Genomic DNA, 25,801 nt, shown 5'->3' on the forward strand with positions numbered 1-25,801 from the left:
GGACCCCACCCTTATGTTTTATGGTCTGGTTCTACAATAAGAAGTTCCAGCCAAAGTGGTTTGGAGAGTTTTCATACTTTATAACTACTCCAGGATCATTCTGGCTTCCAAATGAATTCAATTCTAGCTCTCAAGCCAGAACTATTATTTTTTTAAACTGTGCATGCTATGATTTGATTCAATTCAATATATTAAGTTGTATCTGGCACCTGAAAATGTGACAAAAGAAAAAATTCAAAAATAATTCCTCATTTCTAAAATCATGGTCTTAACTTTTTAAGTTTTGAGAGGATTTAGACAGACTTGGCCCAATTTTAGACCAAATAAATTCTTCCAATTAATGACATGAATTGATACCTGGAAGGACTACTCTGAACAACTCTTCAAGTTTGGGTGAGAAGAGGAAGAAAATCTTTGCTCTAAAACACAATATAATTTTACTTTAAAGAAAACTTACCTTATTGATTATTATTAATTGTTTTACCATGAATTCATCAGGGAAGAACAATCTAGTTTTTGTTTCGCTTTGTTCATCTTTAGCTATACACTGCCCTTGTGAGGACTAGAAAGGAGGAAATGGCACCTCTAGACCCAGCTATGTCCTTCAGAAGTTCCTAGAGACAGTCAGGCAGGCAGGCAGGGCAGCTGAGGCCTGAAGCCTTTTCAAGAGAGACAATAAATATGTTAAAAGAAGGCACCAACCACCAAAGGCTTAGAAGCAGATATGATCTTCTTTTCTAGGTTCTCTGGCCCACAGTTGACCTGAGAAGTGACCAGAACTTCCAAGCAGAAAACATAAATTCTTCCTGACCACATACCTATTCTCCCATGCAGCACTGCAACTAGGCCTGAACTGGCCTAGTTGACACAATGATGGGAAATGATGGTGGGTTGGTATGCCCTCAATAGACTGTTCAGCTTCCCCCTATCTTATTTTTAGCATATATGACAGAATAGCGCTATGCTCTTAAGTTCCCCCAATTGAGGACATGTCACTTATCTGATTGGGTGAGGGAAGCTTCAGGAAATCTAGTCCAAAAACTAGGCTTACTAATCTGTCCAGTGACTAAAATAGATCAGCCAGCCTCCTTGTTTCTAATATGGCTCACAAAATACCTTGCTTTTCCAATTATTAACTTGCTATCATTATTGTTACTGCTATAATAATCATTTGCATTGCTGGAGATTAACCCCTAGACCTTGTATATCTTAGGCCAGCACTCTATTCTAAGCTACACCTACAGCTCTTGCTTTAAAAACAAGATTGATTATAAGGTAAATTTGTAGGAATTGCTACATCCTTCACCACAATGGATGAGGACCATGTGATGCTATAAACTCCCTAAGGAATGGAAAACAACAGCAAACCTTTTTCATGTCATCTTTATTGTTAAAATACTGCATCACCAATCAATAGCAGTTTGACTAACACGTGTCTAAAATTAACTGCAACTGTCACAATGCTCTAAGGTAAGCTGTCCAGCTCATCTGTTGTTTCTCCTACAAAAGGAAAATGCAGAAAAACAAAATCTCTTTCAAAGATATGCAAATATTTGACAAAATTACCCACAAATCTAAGGGGACTATTTCATTGTAGACATTCATTCTCTCCAAGTATGGGGGAGAAAAGAGACCTGACAATTCCCACATTGCTTCCACAGGAGAAATAAGATGGTAGGATGCCTGAAATCTCTAAAAATGATTTTAGGAAATATGAAAAGAAGAATTTTACCCTATTTTTATACATAGTGTCTTATCTTACTGTACCTAATCCTATCAGGGAACAGTTTCTGAATACCTTTTGCAAATACTGGAACTAGATCAATTTCACAATTTATAAACATGTCATTTATATAAAAGAAGTCCTTACCATAGCAGACAACTAATTTCTTTAATCCTTTATGTATAGTACTGCCAAGGTTTTTGAGATTAAAAAAAAATGGTCAGTGGCACCCAGTTGCTTGATGCCTAGTTTAAATTCTGTGTCCAAGTACTGAAGATGCCAACAACCTAACTGCCTCTTCACTCTGGCCTTAACTATTAAACCTGACAAATGCTCTGTGAGTCTCAGGTTCTCTAACACATCACTTTGTTAAGCTCTTCCAGCTAGAAGTGACCTTTTTCTTTTCTGAACTCCTCCAGCATTCCACTTGCCACTCACAAGGCATTCATCATGGGACTTGATTGGACTGTCTTATCTACCTCATTTGATGGAAAGCCCAAGATTATTTATCTGTGCTCATACACATGCACGCACACACGCATGCACACGCATGCACACACACACACACACACACACACACACACACACAATCTTTATGCCTCCCACTGTCTGGTAGAGGAAACCCTATAAAATATATTTGCTGGGCCGGGGGTTTGGCCTAGTGGTAGAGTGCTTGCCTAGCATGCACGAAGACCCGGGTTCAATTCCTCGGTACCACATACATAGAAAAAAGCCAGAAGTGGTACTGTGGCTCAAGTGGTAAAGCCCTAGCCTTGAGAAAATCCAAGGACAGTGCTCAGGCCCTGAGCCCAAGCCCAGGACTGGCAAAAAAAAAAAAAAATATATATATATATATATATATATATTTGCTTAGTGAAATCTACTGTGAGGATCTACCATTTGAAAAAATCCTTTTATAGCAAATTATTTTATAATGTAAATAATCACATCTAAACTTGGCTTGAGCCTTTGCACACCTGATTTTCTTCAAAATATGCACAACCATTACATACCATTATATAACATAATATAATTATGCTATAGCCATTACACCCATATTGACTCAGGCATATGTAAGGTGATATTTAGTTTCTACCTTGTTTACCACTGAGTTACAATGAAAGCTGTGGAAAAAAAGTTTACTATTAGAATCAAGAGAGAGAAACAACACAACTATATCAATAGTCCTGTGCAAAGGTAGAGTACAATTGATTCACTGAGTGACTCATTCATTAGATTTTTTCCCCCAGTGTTCCTCTAACTTAATAACATTATTTGCACTGAACCTGTAAGAAAAGCAAGTGATTCTGGGAACAGCAATCTAGACTGGGAAAGATTTATAAGGCATGAACTCTGTTGCTAAGAGACAATTCCATGGTTTTATTTTTTCTTCAATATTTCCCTCCCCTATGGCAAAGTTCTTTGTTTCAGAAGGAGCAGAAAGAGTGAAAAGAGACATAGTGGTCCTTTGTTAACCTTAATACGTGTGTGCAATGCTTTCTGGTTTGTTAAAGCCTTTCCTACATATTTCTCCCTTTGACGTAAGAGAAAGAATTAAATACCAAATAAAAACAAATGAGTTAAGCTATTAGTAAGTGCTCAAGAGAAGTAAAGATGAAGAAGAATGTAAATGACTAGTTTGTACAGAGATAACAAATGGAAGGTGAATTCTACAAAAATTAAGGCTAGAAAAGACTGAGTAAAATTCATTGGGAAGAATTTGAGAAGTTAAACAAAAGTAAAATTGGACTTACTACGGACCAAGTGAGAGGGTAATGCAGCCAACAGGAATAGAAGGGACTAATAAGGAAGTGGCCTGTGGTTTGGTTAACCATTCTGCAGCGAAGCTCAGTGTGGAAGAACAGAACCCCACAGAGGGCTGGATTGTGGCTCAGGTGCCAGCCTAGTAAGCATGGGGCCCTACGTTCAAATCCCAGTACCAGTGAAAAGAAAAAGACCAACAGAAGATAATGTGAAGCTGGGAGCGGGGTACTGCTGGACCATGCCTAGCTACTCAGGAGGCTGAGACCTGAGGGTCACAGTTCAAAACCAGCCCAGGTACACAAATTTGTAAGAATCTTATCTCTGATTAAACAGAAAAAAGCTGTAAGTGGAGGTATGGCTCAAATTGGATAGAACTAGCCTTGAGCAAAAAGAAAAACAACAACAACAAAAAACCCAAGCAAGAACACAAGGTCCTTAAGTTCAAGCCCCCAGTATGGGCAGGTACACACACACACACACACACACACACACACACACACACACACACACACACTCACACACATACACGAGACAATGCAGTAGAGTAACAGTCTAGAACCCCAGATACTACAGAACCCGGAGAATGCACAAAAATTTGTAGTGGTAACTGACTGAATGCCAGCAGGGATCTCATCAGAAGCATAAAGCTAGATGCTTGCAAGGTGTGTTCAGGACTATAGAATAAAAGAAATACTGCAAGTTCAAAGACATGCTGGGATTTAGTCCCAGCATTAGTCACAGCTGTATATGAGGTCCCCATGAGAAGTAAGAGTCAGAAGTATGGAAACAATCATCTTTATGCAGTAGCAGGGTTTCAGTCTTTGATGAATTCAGGAGAAGGTAAGTTGGGTGCAGCTGTAGTATCATGGAATCCTTGAATTCTGTGTTTAACTCTGTGCTCAGAGAAAGGTTTGTTTGACAGGAAAAGATTCAAGATCCATCTATTTAGCTTAGAAATGTGAAGTGCACACTGATTCCCTCACCCATTCCTACTGCTTGACCATACAGCTTTGACAGAACCTCTCTGTGGCACTCAGGCTCTGAGGTCTCTTGTGGGTTTTCTTAACCAGGGTCCCTCAACTCCTGTGTCCCCACTGTGGTACTTGTGGCAATGATAACATCTAGATAAAGCACTGGGTCTGGGCTCCCCAGGTCCTGTTGGTCCCTAAAGGCTGAGGGGCTCTGTACCTGAGCATATCAACCAAAGATGCTGCACATCAAGTAACTCACAAAATTGTGTGGGAACAAAACATGACAAGAAGATCTCTCTCTAAATTTGAAACACACACAAAAAAGCAAACAATAGATAGAATGAGTTTTCTCTCCCACACTGACTTTAAAATACTCTTGAGCTTTAAGCAACAAGACACACTTTGCCCTTCCAAAAGCTATTACAAAACTTGTTTGAGGAGACTTGTGCTTCTAGGCATGATAGATAGATGTACTTTACTGCAAGTACAACAAAAACCTTGGACAAACCACAGAATAGGAGAAAATACTCACAAATCATATTTCTGATAAGAGTCTAGTATCTACAATAGAATTTAAAACTCTTGCAAGAAGAATAGCCCAAGTTGAGAATGGGCAAATGATCTAAAGAGGTATATCTTTCCACAGACTTAAACAAATGCCAAAAAGCACATAAAAAGGAGCTGGACATCAGGAACACACTGATTAAAACCATAATGAGATACTCCTTCACTCATTCACACCCACAACATTGATGAGAATCAAAATGACAGACAATAGCCACCATTAGCAAAGATGTGAGAGAAGAGAACCTATGGCTACTCCCCCCCCCCCCCGCCCCTGCCACTGCTGATGGGAATGTAGTGTGGCTATCTGGGAAAATTAAACATGGAATACCATTCGACCAGCAACCTAACTGCTCAGTGTATACCCAACAGAACTGAAAACACATGTGCACATGGAAGACTTGTACACATTGATGCTCTCCGAAGTACTATGGCCAGAAAGAGTAAGCAATCCAAATGTCTGTCAACCCATGAGTACATAAACAAAATATGGAAGATTTCTACAACAGAATATTATTTGGCAATAAAAAGGAATGAAGAACAGATGCAAGCTACAATGTAGATGAACACTGGAAGCAGTACACTAAGTAAAAGAAGATAGATATAAAAGGCTACATATCATGTGATTCTAGTATATGATGGCCCACAATAGGCAAATCCACAGATATAAAGTAGGTTACTAGTTTTTAGCATAATAAAGATGTCAATTCTTCCCTACGTGATAAATAACTCCTATCAAAATCATAGCGACATCTGTAAATCTGAGATTATTCTGATATTAGGAAAAGAAAAGGAAGAATAGCTAAAGCAATTTTGGAAAGAAAAAGAGTAGGAATAGTCAATTATAGGCAAAAAGTTACGAAACTCTATCTCAATCTCTAGCTAGGTGCGGTGATATATTCCCATTATCCCACCAATGTGGGAGACTGAATTAAAGAAGATCATGGCTCCAAGCCAATCAGGAGGGCTGAAGGAGGGGTGAAATTTGCAAGAGCTCCTCTCAACATAAAAAAAGCCAGGCATGGTGATATGCACTGGTCATCCCAGATACTGCAAGACGTATTAATAGGAGGATTTCAGTCCACGCCAGTCTGGACAGAAAGAAAGATCCTATCTCAAAAACCAGATTGTAAAGGGCTGGAGGAATGAGTCAGGTGTAGAGTGCCAGCATATCAAACATGAAGCCCTGAGTTAAACAACAACACAGTACCTCAAGAAAGGAAAAAAAAGAAAAAAAGTTATGACAGGAAAACATAATTGAGACATAGGATAGGCAATGAGTTTTTAAAGTTAATAACAGAACCATGATCCCTAAAAGGAAGTGCTGATAAAAATTAAAGACTTTTGATTCTCCAGAAGATCCTGTTAGATAAGATGACTTGTCTTTTTTAACTCAAGTATTCAAATTCAAGTGTTTATTCAAGTATTTCTCTGGACAAGAAATACTTGCATTCTATATCTCACTAATTAGCTAATAGCAAATATGCATAAGAAACTCAAACTTGAACAGTAAAAAGGCAAACAATTCAATTACAATATGCAAATACTTGAACAGTCATTTCTCCAATGAAGACAGAACAGAAAGCAAATAATCACATGTGAAGATCATGAAAGAAGTTTAAAACTTCAAAGATCTATCACTACCCCTGTATCTGAATGGCTAAAATAAAAAAACAATGATAACCCCAAATTTGCAAAGGATGCAAAGAAATGGTAGATGCCATCCATCACTGATGGCAATATAAAATAGTACAGCCACTATGGAAAATAATTGGGCAATTTCTTTAAAAAACAAACAACTATGTAACTAAATTACCATTTGATCCAGGCCTTGTGCTCCAGAGAAATGAAAGATTCATGTGCACACAAAAATCTGTACATGAATGTTCGTATCACTCTGTGCACATAAAAATCTGTACATGAAGCTAAGCACGGTGGCTCACATAATCCTAGTTACTCAGGAGATCTGAGGATTGTGGGTCAAAGCCAGCCCAGGCACTAAAGACTGATTAACCACTAGAAAATGAGAAGTGGGGCTGAGGCTCTAGGGGTAGGGCGGTAGCCTTGAACTGAAGAGCTCAGAGACAGTGACCAGGCGCAGAGTTCACGTCCCATGACTCACACACACACAAAATCTGTACATAAATGTTCATATCACTTTTATTCACAATAGCCCAAAGTAGAAACAACACAATGCATTCAACAGGTAAATGGGTAACTGTTGAAGGACAGGGAATTTCCTAGTAACAGGAACAAGAAACAAACTACTGATACACCCTGGTTCCACCTGCAGCATCAAAGCAAACCAATGTCAAAAGATGTACACTATATAATTCCTTACACATGCAATTTGTGAAATGACAGTGATAGAACTGGAGAACATAAAAGGTCCTGGGGGTTAGAGAAAGAAAAAGACGACTAACAAACGATAGCCTAAGGAATCCTTATGGTTACCAAAGTGTTCTTTGGTATCATGACATATGTATCAATGTCAATTTGTAAGCAGTTGCCACTGTGGAAAATCAAGCAAAGAGTACATAGAATTCCTTTCATTATTTTTGTAATGCTAGGAATCAAACTCAGGCCTCACAAGTGCTGGGCAAGTACTCCACCATCAAGATATATCCCAAGCGTTTAAAGGGATTAAAATTTGTAATTTCAAGGAGGTGGAAAAGTTACAAAAGAAATTCCCTTTTATGGTACTCTTTAAAAATCATATCTAGGCTTCAGCTCTTTAAATCTAGCTGTTTCCTTTCCAGAATCACATATTTCAAAGGCTGCAATTAAAGGGGAGCTGGTACAGATAGAGTTGCTGATAGTTATGGCAGAATCAAGATGAGGGGAAAGACAAGACAGTACAGACTAAGAGACAGTACACTGGCCTGGCACCTGCTCTCCAGGATTAATTCCTCACCCCGAAAGCAATCCTAGTTTTATCTCCTTTATTGAACTCAACTAAATCACAAAATCTCCTGGCTACAATTTCCTCTTCCTCTAAAACACTGATAATATTTTCATCTGCCCATCAAACAGGATATTTGCAAGGATAAATATCTGTATGGCAGGGAAAGGTTTGAAAGAAAGATATCAAGAAATACTATCTGCAAATGTGATACATTCAATTTGTCTATGTTATTTGAGGAAGTATGCGTCATGGAAAACAATGACTTTGAAGGAGATTAGAGAAAGGGAAAGAGAAAATAAAGATGATGCTTTAAACAAAGGCAACACTCTCCTTTACTGTCCTTTGTTATCTTGAATCACTGATGGAAAGTTCAGTACTGCAGAGCAGACAGTCCCCCAATACACAGAAAAACCATTTTAGCCAGGTAGATTTTGCACAGCAGACTTTAAAAGGCTGAAAAAATAATACTAAACAAACAACCCAAACCTCACCAGACTGAAAATCCACTAGGATCTGAACAGTGTCCTTATTGCTACACTGAGAGATGTGAATAGCATGAAAATTGGCTTTCACTTGACTGAAGCACTAATTAAATTTTGTCTGGCACTGCAGTTACTCAGTCAAGTCAATCTGCCTCTACTTGAACTGAAGATCTTTAATTGCAAAAGCCACAATCCACACTCATTTTTCTTCCTCCCCTAATCCACAGCTTCTCAGATAGATAACCTACATTGCAAACACTGAACTAACCAAACATGCACATGTGTAACCTATTACTGTCACTCTGAAGAAATATATTTGAAGTGTCCAAAATAACATGACCTGTTATTTCTTTAGAATCAGCCCTGCACTGAGGAGAATAATGGCTTCATTTTCTGGTATTTTATTTCTTTAATTTTTATTTCTATATTTTGGTTATTTAAGAGTAACCTAAAATTATTTTTTACTACAATCTGAAGAACAACTTTTTTTTTCTTCTTTTTTGTCAGTTATGGGGTTGAACTTGAAGTCTAGCTGCTGTCCTTGAGCTCTTTTTGCTCAAGGCTAGTGGCTCTATCACTTTGAGCCACAGAGCCACTTCTGGTTTTCTGGTGGATAATTGGAGATTAGAATCCCACAGACTAGCCGGGAGGTGGCTCACACCTGTAATCCTAGCTACTTAGAAGGCTGAGATCTGAGGATCAAGGTTCAAAGCCAACCTGGGCACAAAAGGACCTGAGACTCTTATCTCCAATAACCTCTAAAAAATGGGAAGTGGGGCTTGGCTCAAGGGTAAGGTGGTAGCCTTGAGCTGAAGAGCTCAGGGACAACTCCCAGGCCCAGGGGTAGGGCGGTAGCCTTGAGCTGTAGAGATCAGGGACAGTGCCCAGGCTAAGTTCAAGCCCCATGACCCACAAAAAAAAAAAAAAAATCCTACATACATTCTTGCCTGGGCTGGCTTTCAACTGTGATCCTCAGATCTCAGCCTTTAAAGTAGCTAGGTTATAGACACAGGCCACCAGCACCTGGCATGAAAAATGAAGATGAATTTGAGCCCTGAGAAGCTGGGCAAGGCAAGGCCACAAGAAAATTCTAGTTGTGATTTGTACCAGGATTAAGTCTACTCTTTATCAATAATTAGCTATTGGACTATTTCTTAAATTTTCTAATCTTTACTCACCAGTGTCCAGTCTTGATTTGACATGCTGATACTTTGGGTTCTGTGGTATCCTTTTGGTCAGATACTACAAAATAAGAAAATTCAAAATTAAGCAGGTTAATATAAGGTAAGGGTGGCAGTTAGATGAGTGTCAGGTAAGTTTTTAAAAAATGCATGAATGCTAAAGGATCACAGACTTAAAAGACAAACTCTAGGGAGCCAGCTGTCCCTTAGATCATGACTCTTTACAATGGTACTTCCTTAGAGGAAGACAGTTACCTCATTTCTGTCAAAATATTTCCACTTTTTGTCAAAATCTCAGAGCAACATGCAATATGGGAGGGATAGGCTCTTTAAAAAATTACCCCCCCCACTATAAATTTATAATTGATCTCCCCCTAGTTTCTCCAGTCTATCACTGCAATCCAGCATAAGCCACCCACCACTGCCTAAAGAAATTTATTAAAACAAAAAAGATATTGTCCTATCCCTCTTTTTAATCTTGATCTTATTGAGCTTCTGGACCAACTCCTCAGGAAACATCCAGATTTTATCTACAGTTCTCCTAAAAACATGGCAGGAAGACCTAGATGTTCCAAATGTTGAGCCTAGCAGGCTTTTGCACTGAGCTCTGCAGATGTCACTGCTGTGGCATCTGCTCTTGTGGCAGCTGAGAGTCATCTCTGGCTAAGGGTAAGTTCATGGTCAGCAAAACTGTCTCAGTAGTTAAGACTCGGAATACAAGCACAAGACATTAAATTCCTATAGTGAATGCAAAATTCATTAAAGGAGGAAAGGCTATAAATACAAAAGCGTCACCACATATAGATTTCTTGCTTTTTTTTCTGGCTTACAGAAATATAAAAATCGTATGTTAAAGTACAGGTAGCTGTAGAATACAAGATTAAAAACTGGGTACTATCCTTCTAACTTCATCTTCCACAAATGTTCCCATGTTGAAGTGGCATAGAATATTCCCCTAATATGTCTAGTTTTGCCAGATGCTTGCCTAGAATCTTTCCTCAACTTGGACAAAATATCTCTTCTATACAACTATTCAAGATAAAATCAGCACATTTCCCCCCTTGGTGCCCTGTGCATTCCATGGTCTACATCTAGATCTTCCTTCCTTCCTGGTGGAGAATTTTCTTGAAGGGACAGTGACTTTCTCAGATTTGTATTCAATATGGACCTACTATGTGCTAAGTACATTTATTGCTATTCAAGAATGGGAATTATACAACAACTATTTGTTTCCTTAGGACAGAGCTCCAAACAACCCAAAAGTATAGCACATTACATTGCAAATTATATCAGAAAAGTTAATGATAAAGTGCCCATTTGGTAGGAGTGCAAGGCAAAAATCACTTACATATCAAAATACTTCTTCAAGTCATCTACAAAGAATAAGAAAAGCCTAGAATTCTTCTACGTCTTACACCTACATAGCTATCAACTTTTAATTTTGCTAAGGATGGACAAGAAGAAAAAACACAAAGTCAAACCTCACAATTAACTTCTGCTATTTTTTTAAAAAAGAATTTTTTTTTGTCCAGGATGAAGTTTATTTTAATTTTTTTTTTTACCTACTACATAAGAACATAAACCATCTGCTACATTTTGTCTTTGGAAGGGGCAGTAGTAGAGATCAAATCCAAGGCCTCACACATGCTAGGCAAATGCTAGGCAAATTGGGCTTCGGCCCTAATCCTGCCATCTGCTACCTTAATGTCTAATTTAAGGTAAAAAAAAAAAAAATCCTGTGTAAAAAGGTCAGTTCTTTATGACATTATTAAAACCCTGAATTTTAATTCATTGCCTGAAATTTTTCACCTCACACCAGGAAGATAAAACTTTTCTTATGACCACTTAGCATTGGTCCTTGGAAAAAGATGGAAACAGCACTTCCCATTCTGATGTCTATAAAAGAAAGTGACAACATTATTTTTAATCCTTCTCCAGAAGATAGAGATGATTCTGAAGAGAAGAAAAATATACAAAAACTAAAAGGCAGACTGTAGGGTAAGACAATATCAGAGCAAAATGAAACAAACAGTAAACTGAGTCATGGAAAAGTGACACTAGATTTCAGTTATCTGAAACCAATGGATTTTTTTTGCACATTCTTTATTTTTATCATTTCTATACCCTATTTCCTGTTTTCAAGCTTTTGTTTTGGTTTTCCCACCAGTTTCCTAGCAAAGCCTCTTTTGAAAAATTCCAGGCTACTCTCTGCTGAACCAAGGGGATTTGTCCTTACCTAAGCCAAAATAGCTAAGAACTGAGAGTGTCCCTGGGGACCAGGTGTGGTGGCGGCAGAATGATGAGGGGAGAGGGTGTGGACAGCTGCCTGAGCCCTCCCGCCCCCGCCTTTCCCTTACATGGGCTAATGAGAAATCCATATGGTACAGGAGAAAAATGTAGTGTTTCTCTGGCGGGTTCCCATTTCAGTTCAAGCTCTTATTCCAGACTTTCTGAGACCAACCACAATGGAAAACTGTTCATATTCCACTGCCAGCAGAGCACTATAGGTTTTATGAAAGGAATACACTTCCTGCTTAAATTCTTGCTGTTGAGGTGATTGCTTCTTGACCCAATGACCCACTAGCTTACTTTCAATGACAGAAACAGCCTAGAATCATAGAAAGTGAAGGAACTGGGAAAAGGAGCTGTTTCAAGGAAGATTATTTCTTTGTTCAAAAAGATGTATTGAACACCAACCATCCCTCAGTTGATGTTTATTACTGAGGACCTACTAGGAGTTGATTCCTGTGAGAAAGAGTTTTAAAATTGTGCCCTGCCATCCGTTTTCACTTACTACTGGATATGTAGATGGCGGACTACATGATAAACAAGGACAGGGAAATATGGATGTGAAAGGAAGGGAAGATTGGTACCAAATGCACACTGAGTAGCAAAAACTGCTTGCTAAAGGTGTCTGATGAGCTCAATTCTGAAGGCCATGGAGATTAGCTGAAAGACAAGTGCAATGATTGGGTGATACAGAGTCTGGCCAAGAGAAAAATACTGAAAATGCCTGGAGCCTAGCAAAAATGTAGACAACTTCAAACAATCTAGCAGTAACTGGTATACAGATAGCACTGGTGTAGGGCAGGGTGGGCACAAATGATGCTGGAGAGGCAGACAGTGGCAGATCACAAAGGGCTCTGTGTCCATGCTAAGACCACTTCCATTTTGTCCTATTGAGCAGTGGATCTCAAGCAGGATGCAATTTTGCCAACTTTAAGATATTTGTCAAAGTCTGTAGATATTTGGGGTTGTCACAACAGTGGGGTAGAGGCATCTTGTGGGTAGAGACAAGGGATGCAGGACAGACCCCTACAACAAGGAAACAGCCCAAACGTGAATAAGGCGGAAGTTGAAAAATCCTGGAGGAGATGATAAAGCCATTAAAGGTTTAGGCATGAGTGATGACATTATATTTATGTTTTAGGAAGATTATGCTGGCAGCAATATGAAGAGGCTCTAAAGTACTAAATGGCTACTAAATGGCAGAAGAGGAGGAAAAGACAGTTTGAAGAAATCAACATAAAGTGTGAAATCAACATAGTTAACCACAGATGACTGTCAAGGTGATACCACGTCCCCCCCCCCCAAAAAAAAAAAGAGAGAAAGCATATAAGATAAAAGTGATGTGTACAGTTTGGGTTGAGTGGTGTACCTAAAATGCAAGTGTTCAATTGGTTATGAGAGAGAGAAAGAGAGAGAAAGAGTTGGGCTGGGCTGGGCTGGGCTGGGCTGGGCTGGGGGAGGAAAGAGACAAAGCTATGGGAATGACCACAATACTCTAGGACACAATGTAAGACACCATAGGTCAGATGAAGAAGAGACACCTTGGTGGAGACTCAGAAGAAAGTGAGTCAGAAAAATCTGAGAAAAGCTGCAGGAAGAAGGCTGCAGTCAACAGGGAACAATGCTGTCAAGTCTGAGAACAAGAGGTCAAGCATGGACCAGCAAACAAGAATACAAGTCAAGTAAGAGAACAGGAAAGTGAATTTGGATTTAGCAAAGCAGGGCATTGTTGATGGCTCAGATGGAAGCAGTGAGAGGAAATGGACAAGGACAGAAGCAAAAAACAGCAGGCTGTGTACATGAGAAGGGAGGAAGGAAGGAAAGAACAGGACAGTAAAAAGGCTGACCCTCATTGTGCTTTTCCTTCCAGGCAGTTGCTGAGGGATGATCTTTATTGTCTGTTTTGTTTAGGGGGTAGGGGTAGGGAGGATGATAGGAGAAAAGAGGAAAGGAAAAAAGAGAGGAGGGGGGAAGGGAGGAAGGGGAGGGAAACGGAGGGAAAAAGAGAGATTAGATTGGAGGGGGGGAATGGAAACTTTCATTCTGCTAAGGGCCATATAAAATTATCAATACAGGCAGATGGACTGTAGGAGGATATTGAGATGCTGACTAGAAGCATATGTTTCTGGCCCATCATGTACCAAATGATTTTATAGGCTTTATATGGCCCATGGGCCAGACATTTCTCCAGAGCCAGAAGTAGAAGGGGTGGGGGATTTAGATAAATACTTAAAAATCAAGACAGGTAGTCATAATAAAAAGACCCAAGCAAAGTTACAGCTCAAGCTCATGCTTGAACTCAGGGTCTGGGCACTATCCTTGGGCTTTCTCAAAGCTAGTGCTCTACCACTTGAGCCACAGCACTGCTTCCAGCTTTTTCTGTGTATATAGAAGCAAAGAATTGAACCCCGACCTTCATGTATGCTAGGCAAGCACTCTACCACTAGGCCACATTCCCACCCCTAAAAAATGCATTTTTGTTGTTTAGGCCTCCCAGTCTGTGGAATTTTGTTATGATAGTCTAAGCTACCTAATATATCATCTCCAGCACGAAAAAAAGAAGAACAAACATTTAGTGGAAGCTGATAAACATTTTCAATAACTTTCATTAATTGCTTAATTCTTGGCACCAGTAAGAAAAAAAAAACCAACCTGTATTATAATAGTAGCATTATTCATAATGGCCTCAATGTAGAAACGACCCAAATGTTCAATAGAAGAATGGATAAACAAAAGAGACACATTCATTTGTCCGTAAGAGGGAAAAGGTACTGATGCACGATAAAACAGAGAAGCAGCGGCCCATGCCTGTAATCACAGGTACTCAGGAAGCTGAGATCTGAGAATGGCAGTTTGAAGCCAACCTGGGCAGACAAATCTGAGAAAGTCTTATCCCCCAAATAACCAGCAAAATGCCCAAAGTGGAGACAGGCACAGTACCAGTCATGAGCAGAAAAGCAGAGTGAGGGGTTGAAAGCACTTTCCTGGCAAGGGCAAGGCCCTAAGTTCAATCCTCAGCTCTGGAAAAAGAAAGAAAAGAAAAGCAGAAAGAAAAACAGAGGCCTGGAATTTAAGCTCCAGCATCAGCAACAACTACAAAACTCAAACAAACAAAAACTTACACAAGCCTTTAACAATTCACAAAATACCACACATGCACGCACACGCGCACACACACACACACACACACACACACACACACCACACACATTTGCATTACTCTTTCCTTATGAAATGTACCCCCCCCAAAATCAAATCTATAAAGTCAGATTTATGGCTGCCAAGACTAGAGGTTATAGGGTTGCTTTCTGGGGTAATGACAATATACTAAAGTTGTATTAATAACTTTAAACTCTATGACCATTCTGAAACCATTTAAATGTACACTTAAATGGGTGAATTTATGGTACATGAATTATGTCTCAATAAAGCTGTTACCAAGAAAATTCCAAAAAAAAAAAAAACCAAAAAACCTTTTCCTCTATAAAGATTGCATTAATAGGATGGAAAGATAAGCTACAGCCTAGAAGGAATTTTTGCAAACCATAGATCCAATAAAGAGCTAGTAACTCAAATACACAAAGAGCTTTCAAAACTCCTTGAAATAAGTATGGTCATTGCATCAGTGTTCAAATAGCCAAAAACAAGCTAGAGCCAGATGCTCTTAGCTCACGCATGTAATACTAGCGACTTAGGAGGTTGAGATCTGAAGATCACAATTCAAAGCCAGCCTGGGCAGTTAAGTTTGTGAGACTCTTATCCAATTAACTCCCAAAAAGTTGGATGTGAAGCAGTGGATCATGTAGTAGAGCACTAACCTTGTGCAAAAAAGCTCAAGGACAGCATCTAGGCCCTGAGTCCAAGCCCCAAGATTTGCATACACATTTGCAAAAAAAAAAAAAAAAGCTAGATAACAATCATGAAAGGATGAATGGATAAATTATGAAGTATCCATACGCTGAATTAATACATAACAGTTTAAAAGTTTCACCTAGACATATCTACCAATCTGGATGGATCGCAAGCATGATAAAGCTAGTGGTAATGACATATATAGCATAATGGCATTTTTCTAAAATGTTTCAGCATACAAGATCATTATGTAAGAAAATAAAGCACTTAATTAGAAATATACATATTTAACATGGACATGATAACTATGGTGCAGAGACAAGATTGAGACTAAAATCCATAAAAACCAAAAAAACTGCAAAAGAACCTGAGACTTATCTCCAATTAACCTCTAGGAAATGGGAAGTGGGGCTTGGTTCAAGGGTAGAACAGTAGCCTTGAGCTGAAGAGCTCAGGGACAACACCCAGGCCCAGGAGTAGGATGACAGCCTTGAGCAGACCTCAGGGACAGTGCCCAGGCCAAGTTCAAGCCCATGATCCACCAAAAAAAAAAAAGAAAAGAAAAGAAAAAAACCAAAACCATCTTGAATTGCAAATTATGAGTAACTTAATCATATCAATTCATTTGTATAACCGAAGTCTAATAGTTAGAAAATAAAAAATAATAAATGAGCCAGTCACCGGTGGCTCACACCTATAATCCTAGCTACTCAGATGGGGAATCTGAGGATCACGGTTCGAAGCCAGCTCAGGCAAGAATATCTGTGAGACTCATATCTCCAATTAATCATCGACAAGCCAGAAGTAAAACTCAAGTGGCTCAAGTGGTAGAGTGCCAGCCTTGAGTTAAAAAGCTCAAGGACAGCACCTAGGCCCTGAGTTTAAGCACCAGGACAGGCACACAGACACAAAAAAGAACATAACTGTAATATAATCATACCAAGAACTAAGGTAATAGTCAAAAGGAAAAATAATAGTTGAGCTTTATTTCTCTAATATGGGAAAATCTCTTAAGACATATTGTTAAATGTAAAAAAGCAAGTCAAAACACTACATATATATGTGTATTATATATATATATATATAATACTGTGACATTTAACATTTATGTAAGCCAAAATTGTAGTAATTCTTTCTTTCTCTTTCTACCCCTGTGTAGACACATGTACATATTTCTCCATAGTATATAGTTTTTTTTAAGGTAACTGGAAAAATTACAAATAGTATTAAGAAAAAATTTCCAAGCTATTTATAAAAGTCTAGAGTAAATACAAAGGTAGAAGGAAATCTTATTCACTCATAGTGTCAACTCCATAAAAATAAAACCAAAGCCCACATGAAGAGCTATACCCAAGTGTTTTTATCTATTTCCAAACTGAAAGCAACAAAACTAACCCGTACTAGTAAGATGCATAAAGAAACTAGTACATCCACACAACAGAACATCAATCTGCAATAAGAATCAATGGATTAGCAATACTCTCAGTAACTTGGATGTGTTTCAAGGACATTATTCTCAAGCTGGGCACTGATAGCTCATGCCTATTAATTTATTAGCTACTCAGAATGCTGAGATCTGTAATTCTCAGTTTAAAGCCAGCAGGGACAGGAAAGTCTGTAAGACACTTAGCTCCACTAAAAACTACCAAAGAAGCCATAGAACTGTAGCTCAAGTGGTAGAATGCTAGACTTGAGCACAAATTCTCACAGATAGTAGCCAGGCCCAAAGTTCAAACCCCACGACAAAAAAAGTCATATATGGGTGATTAAATTTATATAATTTTCGGAGGGGGGCAGTTCTGGAGTTTGAACTCAGGGCCTGAGCACTGTCCTTGGGCTTTCTCAAGGCTAGAGCTCTCCCACATGAGTCACAGCATCATTTCCAGCTTTTTCTATGTATGTGGTACTAAGGAATCAAATCTAGGTCTTCATGCATACTAGGCAATCAGTGTACCACTAAACCACACTTGCTCCCAGCTCCTTATATAACAGATGGTAAGAGGGAAGAAAGCGTGACTAAGTGTGACCAGCCTAAGAGAAGAGATATTTGTGGTGGTGGAGTAGGTACCATTGTACAGATCTACATATATGCACACCTTGATTATATGACCCATGCCTGTGATAAAGGTCTACAATTATTCGTACTTTGTACAAACTTCAATTTTCTAGTTGTGACATTGTACTCTAGATAAAAATATCATCACTGGGCCTCAGTAAATGATTGGATCAAGAAGATGCGGTACTTATACCCAATGGAATTCTATGCTGCCATCAGAAAGAATGACATCACCCCATTTGTAAGGAAATAGAAAGACAGGAAAAATGAAGCAAGCCAGACTCAAAGGAACATAGGCTCAATGGCTTCCCTCATTTGTAACTAGTACACATCTAGGTCTCACCTAGAAGAGGATTAGAATAGCTCAAAATCTAGATACATAAGGTCATATAGAATGAGACTAAATGAAAGGATCTCTAGGATATGGAAACAAGAGCTTTATTTTAAGTGATTGTTGTTCTTAATTTACTATGTTATTTCACTTCTCTTTTTTTGCCCTTTAGTTAATCTCATATTGTTACTGTATCTGACTTTGTTACCTGGTATACCGTTTATTTATTTGAAATAGGAAAGGGAAGGGGGAAAACAAGATGATGGGGAGGGGTGGAGGGAGGGAAATGGGGACAAAAACATGAGAAGGGGTATCAATGTATGAAAAGTAATGCTCCTACTATCTGGCAAATGTAACTGTAACCCCTCTATACGTTACGCTGACAATAAAAAATAAAAATAAAATAAATCATCACTGTAGAATATTGGCTGGACACACAGGACCTCTATTATTTTTGCAACCTCTTGCAAATCTATATTTATTTAAAAATAAGGATTTTTTAAAAAAGATCTGAGCAAAACAGCTCTTAAAAATTACAATTATGGGGGCCGGGAGTTTGGCCTAGTGGTTAAAGTGCTTGCCTAGCATGCATGAACACCTGGGTTTGATTCCTCGGTACCACATACATAGAAAAAAGCCTGAAGTGGTGCTGAGGCTCAAGTGGTAGAGCTCTAGCCTTGAGAAAGTCCAAGGACAGTGCTCAGGCCCTGAGCTCAAGCCCATGATGGCAAAAAAAAAAAAAAAAAATTACAATTATGGGCCGAGAGTTTGGCCTAGTGGTAGAGTGCTCGCCTAGTATGCACAAAGACCCAGGTTCTATTCCTCGGTACCACATACATAGAAAAAAGCCAGAAATGGTGCTGTGGCTCAAGTGGTAGAGCTCCAGCCTTGAGAAAACCCAAAGACAGTGCTCAGGCCCTAAGCTCACTGGCAAAAAGAAAATACAATTATGATGGAAGAAATTTAAAACATTAAATAGATTAGAAAACAAAGTCAAATTTCCCAAAAATAACAGTGAAGAAATTAGAGAACTAGTCATATAGATGAATGAATAATGAATTTAAAGAACTGGGGATATAGCTTAAATGGGGGATTGGTATTTGTCTAGTAAGGGTTCCATTATGACAAACAAAAAAAAAATGGGATAGAGAAGATGGGAAGAGGAAAATCAACAATAAAATAATTCAAGAAAATTTTACAGACTGAAGATTCAGTTTCTGGTATCCACTAAATGAGTGCAAACAGATGATACCAAGGAATACCTTTGTGAAATATGCTAACACTTGGAATAAACTAGTCTACATGCTTCCTTGATTCTACTAGTCACAGAGCAACAGGTGGGGCCCTGGACTTCTCCATAACAACACTGGCTGCTGGAAAACTACAGAGTGATGCTTCCAAGACGCTGATGATTTACAACCAAGAAATTACCTGCTAGGCCAAACTCACAGGCAAAAAATGGGAAGGTGGAATTATAACATCTTTAGATATGACTAGCATTTTAAGCATACATTTTTTTAAAATACTTACTTATTAGCTCTTTGCCAAGAATTATTGGAAATTGTGTTCCACTTAAACATAGACTAAGCCAAGCATCTCTGTCTAGAGCATAATGTATAACCAACCACACAGGACATTGTTTCTTGTCCTATATGTCTGAAACTGTTTTCTATATTCTTATGCCCATATTCTCATCCCATTAATGATAGTCCAAATAGAGAATGTAAGTCATCTACTCCATCACAGTCAGCTCTCAGAGCTAATGCCCCCCAAATATTGCTTGCTTTACACCCCAAATATTTCTTCTCACGTCTGTCCCTAGTCCCATGGTCTTGGTATCAAAATAATCACCTAACTAATCTCCCAGACTCTAGTCTGGGCTTCCCCAAATCCATCCTCCACAATCTGGCTCTGTGCCTAAAATGAAAATCTAGCATTATTCCTCTCTCACATAAACTCTTCAAAACTGCCTTGGATTCCAGCAGTGCATGGTGGTACACATCTGCAATCCCAACTACTTGGAAGGCATCAAAGGCAGAAGCATCTAGAGTTTGATATTAGCTGGGCAGTCAGAGTCCAGAACTCATGGAAGGGAGCTGGGAATATGACTCAACTGAAGTGGCTGAGCACTTTCCTAGCAAGTGTGAGGCCTTAGGTTCCCAGTACCAAAATAAAACTTTCTATCTGGGGAGGAGAGACTCATGCTTGCTAGAGTAGTGCTCTACCATGGAGCCATATCTCTCTCTTTTGCACTGGTTATTTTTGAGAGTCACTATACACCTATCTCACCAACTTCCATAACAACTTTAACATCACTTTAGCTGACAGTCCAGAGTTGTATTTATAGGACACAATGTATATGCATACTCACAAAATGTAATAACTAAATCAAACTGATTAGAGTCTATCAACCTACTTTTTATGATGAGGAATTTGAAATGTACTCAGCTATTGTGGAATATACAAAATCTTAAGAGGAGCCATCTGTTGTACAATAGCTCTAAGAATTTTAGTTCACACCTGCAATTCCAGCTACTTGGAAAATTTAGATTGTAGGATTGTATTCCAAGTCCTGTTGTGGGATTACAGTTCAAATGTGAGACACTGCTTGAAGAATAACTAAAACAAAAAAGGAACAGATATGTAGCTCAGATGGTAGAATGCTACCCCTAAACACTAGGCCCTGAGTTCAAATGCAGTGAAGCCTGTTCCCCTCCAAAAACTTTTAGGCCTTACTGAAACCTTGTCCCTTCTGACTGGCATCTTATCATTGCCTCCCTCTGCCATCCCAGTATCTGGTGCCTATCATTCTATCCTCTACGTCTATGAACTGGACTTAAAAGTGAGATGCTGCAGTGTTTAGGCCTTGCTAACACTGATGGTGGTGCTCTCCGCTTTCTCAACAGGAACCGGGGCAGGCACAGCTGGTGTTTGGTACAAAAGGCTAAGCACCTTAGGCCTCTCCCAACTTGTTTCTCTCAGTTGCGAAGTCGGCAGCATTCACACAACGTGGCTCCAGTTCTGCTACCTGAGATGCCTGCGCACCTGACTGGTGCCGGGGCCTTGCGTGTCCAGGACCGTCCTCTCGTTCCCTGAGTCGGGTCCTAGGTTCCCCTCACTAGCCTGAACTCTACTACAGGGCTGGCAGGTCTCCGCAGGGAGGGGAGGCCGGTAACCCCGTTGCCACCGGTGCAGCAGGGCCGGGCACTGTGGAAAGTCACCTAGTGTCCTGTCTTCTCCCCTTTTTCCATTAACTTGGTCACTGCCTGTTCTTCTCTCCCGGGATCTCCCCACCATCCACGTTGACCGCTCTCTTCTTTCCCTAAGTGTTCAGGGGTTCCTTGGGTTTCGTTTCTCAGCTGTCACGCCTGTGAAGCTCCTCCCAGCGACAAATGCCGGCATCCGGCCCGTCGCGGTGTCCTCGCCGGAGGCTGGGCCCGACCCGGCGCGGCCCTGCGCCCGGACCCTCCCCACGCTGGCCACTTCCCGCCTTCCGGGTGGCGGAAGTTGCTGGCGGCGGGGCCCTGCCCACGTGGCGCCTGTTCCGGTGCGCCCGCCCCCCTCCACCTCTCGGGTCCGGACCTGCCCTCACCTCAGGATTCCCAATGTGCCTCCGGACAGACATATTTGCTCCAACCGACCACGCTCGGATTTCTAACCTCACGAGTTGTCTCTAACCCTAGCTTCCTAGCCGCTACACTCTAGTTTAACCGCCAATCTATGATCTCTCTTCCGATTGGCTGGTTCTCCCAAGTCAGCCAATGGGAAGCTCGTTTACTGTCTCAGCGCGGGGTCCGGAGAACCAGACGCCGGTCACTGGTTGCCAAGGGCAACGCGGGACGCCCTCTAAGCAGTGCCTTTTGTGCTCAGGGCCTGGGCGGCGGGGGCCAGCTTTAGCGCGGGAAGAGGAAGCGGGGGGGGGGGGGGGGGGGGGGAAGGGGAGATTTTGCGCCTGCGCAGAACCCAGGAGGGGGGGAAGGGGGGCACAAATAACAAAGGTAATAGCACAAATACTGTACAGGTAACCCCCCTATCTCCTTTTTAAGGCCATTCTAACCAAACATCAGAGCTCCCTTTTCCACAATAGAGAGTACAATATGGGATACCGTTGTTCAGCAGCAATGAGAATATAGTTTCTTGTTTTCAAGTTATTATGCAAATTATGCAAACTCGCATGTGTAAATACAGTAATTATTGTTGCTTTAAAAGCTTTTTAGTCTTGCTAAACGACGGCAGCCTTAATTGCCAAGCACACACACTGTTCAGTGGTTCATCATTCATTTAACAAGCATTTAATAAGCACCTTATGAGAAAAGCTGCTGTAGATTTGTGGAGGATGGGAAGACGACTAAAACTCAATCCTGTTGCCATGGAAACCATTGTGACTCCTGCCACCAGCCACCACCTGTTCTCATTCCAGATCTGAAAATTAAGTCCTAGCACCTTTACAAAACAATTACACACACAGTTTGACTTGGCTCCTAAATGTCCCACCAAATCCATCAAAATTATATCCTTTTACAGGGAAGGAACAACACAGTAACCCTTTGTCCTTTGCTCCAAGTTGTTTTTCCAGGAATGGAGAAATGTTACCCTGAGCTGTTCATATGCACTGGCTCTTTTGACTAATAGCATCCATCTGAATTACTTCGGGGTCTGTACAGATGACCTATTCAACAACATGGTCTCTCACTCCCTAGGCCTTCAGCACCCTTCCCCCCACACACCCCCATACAGTGCCATTCTTAGCATTGCAAGAAGAAGTTTCTAACCACAGTACTGTTTGGAATGTATGTTTACCTAATGCAGCTTCTGGATGGATGATCATAGAGAGTGTGAATAAATAAGAGAAAGAAAAGTAATAAGAGACTAAACTGAGGAGATTTAGAGAAGAAATAAGAGACCTAAAGGTATTTGTAAGTAAATTAATAGTTAAATACATGAAGAGATGGAGGAATCAGAAAGCATCAAAGATGGCTATAATTTCTTTCAACTTGGAGGATTGAGTAACAATGTAGTAATCCAGTTGAAGAGATATGGTCAAACAACCCAAGTACAAAATACAAAACAACAGCCTATGCAACTTTCATTTTTTAATGATTTACTTCATTTCTTTAATGGTGGTTCTTTTGTTCCACAGAATATAGAAATCTCAGGCCAACTGATCTTAGATGTCATTGTGGTTGTTAGACTTGGGCTATATATATGAGACACTGGTGTCTCATACCTGTAACTACGAACTACTCAAGAGGTTGAGATCCAAGGATTGCATTTCAAAGCCTGCCTGGTCAGCAATTTACCACAAAAAAAGCTGAAAGTGAGGCTGTGGCTGAAGGGGTAGAATGCCAGCCTTGAGCAAAAAAGCTTAGGAACAGCTCCAAGGTCCCTAGTTCATGCCCCTACACCACACACACACACACACACACACACACACACACACACACACACACACACACACACAATTGGGGCCATATGTAAAGCATGTGGAGAGATTATGGAAACTAGGTTCTTGAATCTGATACTGACAGTATCTGGAGTGAAACAATTGAAACATACACTCTCTACTTTAATTCTAATGCAGCACTGGCCAATGGCAGTCTGTTAGAAAGCCTGTTTCAAGAAAGCTAACCATAAAGGATGAATAAGTACATAATAAACTTTCCCATCTTGCCTCAGTAGAATTTTTTGGGAAGTTTAAAGTTGTAAGCCAAAAGGCTTTTGACATCATGATCTTTTCTTGATCCTGCTGTGCTAAAACTAGATAAAAATTAAAGGCATGTGCTTTCTGTTGATAGGAAACATAGGTAAATTGCACAAAATGATAATCCACAGAAGGAAAGCATTCAATAAACATGTATTTTCTTGTAATGAGCTACAAAACAGAACAGCTAAGCCCTATTCTTCAACTAATAGATGGATAAGGAGTATTTTTCCACTCTTAACAATAATGCTGTGTTGACTAATGATTCATGAAATAAAGACCCTCATACACTACAAATGTGAGATAAAAACGTGATCATTTGAAGAGTCATTGGAGAGTCATTGATATTGAAGAGTCTTCAAATCTTAATTGTCTAAGAATTTCTTCCAGGGACATAATCACAATGTTGTACAGAGATTATACCACAAATGTTTACTAGAGTCTTTCTGAAAACAATGAGAAGATGAAATAGCCTAACTAGTAACCAAGTTTAAAATAATGAATATATATACAATCTATATCAATAAAAGGTAATCTGATGAAACCATTAGAAAGTCTATGTTAAGGTAAAATGAAGGCAACAGAGAGAGCTACTCTTGATGTTATAAATAAAAATGAGCATGAAATAACTTATTTAATATGATCCTGATTTGTATGAAGAAAAAGTCCAGGTGTCTACAGGAAAAAGAATTTAATGTAAATCATTTTTGGATTACAGAATATTGTTTTATTTTTAGTACCTTTTATGCAGCTCACAGATTTTCTTCAGTGACTATGGATTTATTCTACACTTTAAAAATCATACTCTCCCCCTAAGAAACAAAAACCCCGATGTAGGCTTCAGCCTGTCTATGGCTTTTGTCTGAGCTGACTTAAAGCAGAGCTGAATTCTAAGTAATTCCTCTATGTGAAGTGCTGCAGTTCTTGGCAGTAAAAGACTCTCCAGGCACTTGAGTGAGATCCTTGCAATCAGAGTCATGATTGCTAAGAGGTTCAAGCTTTGTTTGTAAGAGAAGAAGTTCTGATTCTTTTCTTTGAAAGTTCCTACTTCCACTGATTAATCTTATTTTTCCTGAAGTTAGAAGTGCTCTTGTGAACTTCCATTTGTTTGATGTCTTCTCTTTAACCCTGTATGAGTTCAAAAAAGCTTTTAGTTTCTGAAGAATGGCGGGGGGGGGGGGGGTGAGTGGGGAGCCCCAGGTAGGTCCATGTGCCTGATGGAAGTCTAGTTTGTATTTTCAATGCTTTTGAACATGTACACTCTCCAGACTCCCCTCCTCAGAATTAAATGGCATTTTGGTACCAAGCAGGCTCCTATGTTCAACCCCCACTGAATGCTCCTTCATCCCAAATCCCTCTGCTCATCCAGCCTCACAGCCACCATCCAATTCATTATCCATCTCTTCACCCTTGGGTAGCCAGCCCCTGCCTGCCCCTCCTCATTCCTGCCACCCAAACCTGCCTCATGATGTCTCTTCCCGGATAGAAGCCTTGGCTCCTTTCCTTGGCTTCATTTACCCTCATTTCCTAAATGACATTCAATTCCAGATGTTGAAGGAAACAATGTTGTCCAATCCAGTTCAGTCCTGGAACCCTTTTCTGGACATTAAGGAACAGAACTGCCACTGAAGCAGTGAACCCTTCCCCTATGATGAAGTACCTGGGATGGTAGCGAAGATTTTGATATCATTCTCCTGATGGTAGGAAGCATTCAAAGAGTTCATCAGCTGCTTGTTTGCCTTTGGCTTAGACTCTAATTGAAGTGCTCAAACTGGGCTCATGACCTCCAGTGTCCCTTCAGTCCCTCACAGATTCAACTACCTCTTGGTGAAAAAAAAAAAAAAAAGAAATGCACATTGACATCTTAGTTGCTTTGCTGATGATGTCGGCATTCCCAGGGGAATGCAGCTCAGCAGCCATCTCTGTAAGTTAGCCCACTTTCAGTAGCAAAACAAAATACTTCAGACCAGGTCACTTACAAA

General features: G+C 39.9%; 1 protein-coding gene across 7 annotated transcripts in view; it reads right to left on the bottom strand.

Annotated features, from left to right (window-relative positions):
• Positions 1 to 21,823, bottom strand: part of Cep41 (centrosomal protein 41) — a 41,895-nt gene extending 20,072 nt beyond the window's left edge. For 2 of the 7 annotated variants that reach the window (XM_090332395.1, XM_090332393.1), the window contains exons 1-2: positions 21,711 to 21,823; positions 9,588 to 9,651 (exon numbers count right to left, since the gene is read on the bottom strand). In XM_090332395.1, coding sequence (XP_090188521.1) covers positions 9,588 to 9,651; positions 21,711 to 21,743 — 97 coding nt within the window. In that variant the 5' untranslated portion in view covers positions 21,744 to 21,823. Of the gene's footprint in view, positions 1 to 9,348; positions 9,425 to 9,587; positions 9,652 to 21,070; positions 21,220 to 21,339; positions 21,402 to 21,710 lie in introns of those variants that run through there. The other 5 variants (XM_090332394.1, XM_090332392.1, XM_090332396.1 and 2 more) reach the window with 4 other exon arrangements.
• Between the last annotated feature and the right edge of the window lie 3,978 nt (positions 21,824 to 25,801).

This window comes from Megascapheus bottae, chromosome 5, assembly GCF_031878675.1.
Source record: "Megascapheus bottae isolate mThoBot1 chromosome 5, mThoBot2.hap1, whole genome shotgun sequence".
Classification (NCBI taxonomy): Eukaryota; Metazoa; Chordata; class Mammalia; order Rodentia; family Geomyidae; genus Megascapheus; species Megascapheus bottae.